This window comes from Protopterus annectens, chromosome 5.part0, assembly GCF_019279795.1.
Source record: "Protopterus annectens isolate FY-2018-M chromosome 5.part0, PAN1.0, whole genome shotgun sequence".
Lineage (NCBI taxonomy): Eukaryota > Metazoa > Chordata > Ceratodontiformes > Protopteridae > Protopterus > Protopterus annectens.
Window position 1 is genome coordinate 903,188,289 of NC_056735.1, and position 5,423 is coordinate 903,193,711.

The 5,423-nt window shown below is 34.8% G+C and overlaps 1 protein-coding gene across 1 annotated transcript; it reads right to left on the bottom strand.

Moving 5' to 3' along the window:
* Nucleotides 1-650: 650 nt before the first annotated feature.
* On the bottom strand, nucleotides 651-1,628 carry LOC122802287 (olfactory receptor 51E1-like). The gene has a single exon (XM_044071936.1). The coding sequence runs from the start codon at nucleotides 1,626-1,628 to the stop codon at nucleotides 651-653; it is 978 nt and encodes a 325-aa protein (XP_043927871.1).
* Nucleotides 1,629-5,423: the final 3,795 nt, after the last annotated feature.

The following is a 5,423-nucleotide window of genomic DNA, read 5'->3' on the forward strand; positions in this document are numbered from 1 at the left end:
TTTGTCACTTATTAATTAAAAGATGGTGTACATAGCCTTTGTAAATAGCTGCTACCCTAACTTGTAGATTATAAGTTACTTGAATATGTTAATTGGAATGAAGCTGTATTTCACTTACTTGTATTACCTGAGGTGGAATTCCTTTTATCTTCAATTCCATTCCTTCCCTTTCTTTAATTCCCTTCTTTGTGTGGCTAAACTTTAATGATAAATACAACTTGAGGACAAAAAGGATTTTTTACTTCATTGCTCACAACAGCCATGAATAATGATGTTGCTTTCTTTCTTTGGAGTCTTAATTTGCCTTTGCCCAGAAGACAGTGGCCTTTTGCTCAATGCAATGTTCTTGCCTGTTTACATAGTGGTATTCATTCAGCTAAAAGTTAAGTCATATATCAGTTACATTTTAATACCAGCAGCACTGCACATTTACACTAGTTTAAAAATTCATTTTAACAATCTGTTAAAATGTATATGCAACTTCAGTTAAATCTGAAATTATTTTTGAATAATCATATAGTACACATATCCCATAAGTTGTAACTATGTATCTATTATTTGCAGTTAACAAACCATTTATATGAAGTGTACAGGCACTGTTTGTAAGCAAATGGAAAGATGAAACTAAATAAAAACAAAACTCATCTTTATTAAAATAACACTCGTTGCATATCACCTTGTGAAATCTTTCCACATTTCCTTACATGTCTTATTATTTCTTGCCTAATATCTTTAGTTTTTATACCATATATCAGAGGATTTAATGTCGGTGGCACAGTGATATATAGTGCAGAAATTAGAACAGGAACATAAGCTGGTACTTTGTTTTCATAAAGTGATGTTAGTATTGTCATTGTAAATGACAGATAGAATGTCAGAATCAGAAAAATGTGAGAACTACATGTGCTAAATGCCTTTTGGCGAGCTTCGGTTGATTTCAAATTTATTATAGCTTTAACAATCATGTAGTAAGATAGTCCAATTAAAAATATATCAGGGATAATTCCTATAATAAGTGTCAAAAGAGGATAAAGTCTACTTATGATTGTTTGGGCACATGCAGCATTGATGACAGAAATATAGTCACAATAAACATTGTTAACAATGCTGGTATTACAATATGGCAACAACTTAGCAAGTACAAGCAGTGGCATTACAATGCAAACACTTCTGACTATAACAACTAAGCATCCTTTAAATATGAATGTTTTTGTTACAATCGTTGAATATCTCAGAGGATTGCACACAGCAGTATAGCGATCAAAAGCCATTAGTACTAACATAGTTGATTCCATGCCTGCCAAAACTGAAATTAAAAACATCTGAGATAAACACACATCCAGCTGTATAAATTGTTGACCAGACCATAATAATACGAGCATCTCTGGCAACAAAATAAGGACTAAAAGAAGATCTACAACAGATAAGAATGCCATGAAGCAGTACATGGGTTCATGGAGAGACTTTACTGTTGCTATAATTAACAATACTGTTACATTGCTGAATGATGCTACCATGAAGAGAACAAAGAAAAGAACAAAAAGCATGTGTTGCATGTCTTCAGGTCCTGGAAAGGCAATTAGCAGAACATCTGTATCTTGACTCTCACTGTTGTTGGTTGATGCCATAGTTCATTAAGCAAATTAAAGTAATCCAATATTCACTGTTCTGTAACTGAACATATATGTAACTTGTCAGTATACAGCATAAAGAGTTAATCAACTTCACAAGAGGGAAACATTTTCAGATTTTTGAAGCAATTATTGTAGTTAGTGTGGAATACAAGCAAGTGTCATTTTGCTACTCTTGAGTAAAAACCGTCACTCAAAAGAGAGAGGAACATGTTCTGACTTGGAACAGTTGGGCAAATTTTTAAAGATGCACTGTATTTCAGCAATCAGAGTATTATGCACCTAACCGTTTTAAATATAGTTAAAATTGATATTACTGTATACTATTGTTCTATGATGATGACATTTGAAACCATGTTGCAGGAAAAGTAGAAAAGTAGAACTACCAGAATATAAAATACAGGTTCTTCAGATGCATTTTGACAACATACATATCAGACTAATGTTTCTACTAAAAAAAACTTGTCAACAAGTTTCACTGTTAATATTTTGTAAATCTCATTTACTGCAAATTATGTCTTAGAGGAAATGAGAAGAAAGCATGACCTTTGTTTGGACTGCTAAAATTCTTACACAGGTCAGGTAATGCAAGGTTAACGTTTAACTGAGGTGTTAGCCAAGACTAAATATAGGGAAAATGCAATAGAAAATGTGCCTCAGATATATGAAATATTTAAAGCTATAATTTTACCACAGTGCGTTTTAATGTCATACTGCACTTCAAAACTTCATAGTTATTATTGCTCACCAAACAAAGCAGAGTAAAATTACTCTTTAAGAAAAATATGTTCCCAGTTACCTATCCACTTAGCATTTAAATCATAAAATAGGACATAAACAACATATAAAATTAATCTTCATTTTTAAGGCTAAATGTGGTCTTAAACTGGAGGAAAACTACAAGAATAGTCATTATATGCCATCATTATTAATTTGGACTTTTTACCGCTATTGCATTCAGTATTATACACATATATAGAGAGACAGACAGACGGGGACAGTGAACTGTTCTCTCTGCCTTCTGATATGTATATCGTGTTTTCTGCTTATCAAGTCATTACTGAAAATTATCTCTGTGCAGTGGACACTCAACTTGTTATTAACAAAACAAGGGATTGTTATTGTGAAGAATCTGAAATACAGACTGCAATCTTCCTTCATGTTTCAAATGTTTTATCAGGCAATCTCTGGGTGGCACTTGGGTATTAGTCACTTTTTAGAAAACACTTGCTCTAGAAAGTTGAGTGGAGATCTGTACAACATGATACATCTATTTCCATGTATGATATTGTTAAATGTGTGTAGCTCTGTATACTTTTCACTACAAAGACAGTCACTCATCTCCTCTGTTGTTTATTAGTTACTTGTGTGCTAAATGCACTTTGCAATGATGGCAGATATTTTGATCATGAGTCTATGCCTTCTTCTTCACCACATCTAAGCTAGTACAAGAACAGAACACCCTGTGAAATGCCATTGGCTGGACTGAGTGCTAGAAGACCTAGGCTTCACGCAGAAGACATGATGAACATGGAAAAGGAAGAAAGAAAATTGCCCTAGTTTTATTGTCAGAAGAAATGATTTCAGGAAGAAACTGCAAGTCTCAAATACTTTCTTAGTTCATTTAATAACAATGTACTGAAATCTAAACCTGTCCATAAGAAAACCAGAGCTGCTTTAGCAAATATAAAAGTCAGCTTAATCTTCTCTGAGAAGTAAATTAGTTAAGCAGAGAACAAAGTGAATGTTCTGAAACAAGAAACACAATTTGTAAGAAAATGGTATATCTTGAGGATTGCTGTAAACGTTAACAGCTTAGTACAGTTTGGATTGTCAGATTGTGGTTCTTTAAAAAAGCACTTCTTTTACACTGTTGGACACTGTAATCATTTGATTTGGTCACCAAGCTATTTACCCAAACATGGAAAATCTTCTTATCTAATAAGTACGGAGTTCTGAACTATTTATAAAAGGTGAAAATTCTGTGCACAGCACATGCCTCCTAGAAATTATCATATAAAAACTGTCTGATTTTTTAATGATTTTCCTGTTGATGTGGTGTGAAAATGTGCTGTGACTTAAAGGAACATTTGTTGCTGTTTCGACTTTTCCCGGTTAGGGATCGCCACAGCGGAATTCCGGTCCACTAATGACTGGCAGTAGATATTTAGGGTGCCAGCTCGACGCCCAACTATCCCCATTCTACGCATGTCTTTGGAACGCAACTCGACCGCGGGGAGAACATGCGGACTACACACAGAAGGCCCTCCGGGGGAGATTCGAACGGGAAAATCTCTTGTTGTGAGGTGATAATGCTACCGCTGCACCACAGCGACTTAACTAGTTAAACGAATATCTGTTAATTTTGGTTATTCTTTCAATTAAGTCAGAGAATAATCTTCAACTCTACAGGTTCGGCTCTGTGATCCATGGTTGTTTTCCTAACCACTGATTGAATAAGCTGCAAATGAGGTGCTTAAATTGCTTCCTTAACTATTCAAGATATGAACTATGTTTATTCTCATCATCTACTTCTTTACTAGCTGCTGACATTTACAATAACAGTAATTTTTCCAGACATATGGTGTGCAGTTTTTACTGACAGTTGTATTCATCTTTTAATTGTTTCATTTTTTTCTAGCTTCAAATTTCAGAAGGATTTGTAACAATACAGAGGAGAGACTTTGTTATTCATTGTAAATTGTGTACTGCCTAAATGCATCCAGGATAGACCTTGCTTGTAAGAGCCTATAAAGTCTAATGTTTGGAGACATGGTTTTGTGAATTGTGGAAAGTGTGTGGGCTGTCTGTTGTGGACTGCCTAGTGTGTTTCCTAGCCCTTGTTACACAGTTTATTGAGGTTGCCTAGGGATTGTCTGGTGGTCTAAAAGTAGTTGCTGGGTCTTCTCTACATGAGTGCACACCTTGCATTTGATTGGCTGTACAGAACTGTGGTGTTCTGCTTTTCCTGCCTCATTAAGTGTGGCATGCAGTATAGTGGTGGGTGCAGTATAAGTAGGTGCATAGCATTTTAATTCAAGTCTGAGATACCTAAGCGTTGGTCTGATACATTACTACAGAGTAACCCTTATGGCTTGAAAATCAAGTATATCAAATCATCGCTGAATGTGCACTTACTTCTTCATCTTTTTATATTACTTTACTGATGCCCTATACTAGCACTGCAGCCATATAACATTTAGCTACTACATGCATTACAAAGAGTAGGAACACATGTGCAAATATGTCTCTGGGTTTTGCCTTGTGAAAAGAAGCTGCTCTGATGCTTTGTACATTCCAGATGTCATTCTCATCAACACAATGTTAGAATAATTCTTAATTCATGTTTTTAATGGGGTATAGAGTTTCAATTGTTTTTCATGTACTCCGCTTTGCATCAATTATCTTTCTTCTTCCATCATGTTAATTCATTATAAACAGTAAACCACAATTGCCTGTTGCTTAAGCTTGCTGAGTTTGGATTCTTTCCTGATGTTTTCACCTGGTTAATAATTACCTTACCTACCAAACTTTTGTTTTTGTGTTTTTGTCTTGTCTATTCATAACAATTTCTTTAGGATAGGTTATCTTACCAAAGGAGCAACAAAAGGCTCTGTACAAGCTTTTTTCTCTATACTATCAAGCTTCCTTGGAACATTCCACCATCTTGACATAATCTTATATACAGATGACTTAAACTTTACAGCAGTGTACAAGTTAGCTTCTTGAGTAACCACTGCTCTAACAGATAGCTTATCCTTATCCGAAATTAGTTCTGAGATAATAAAGTCA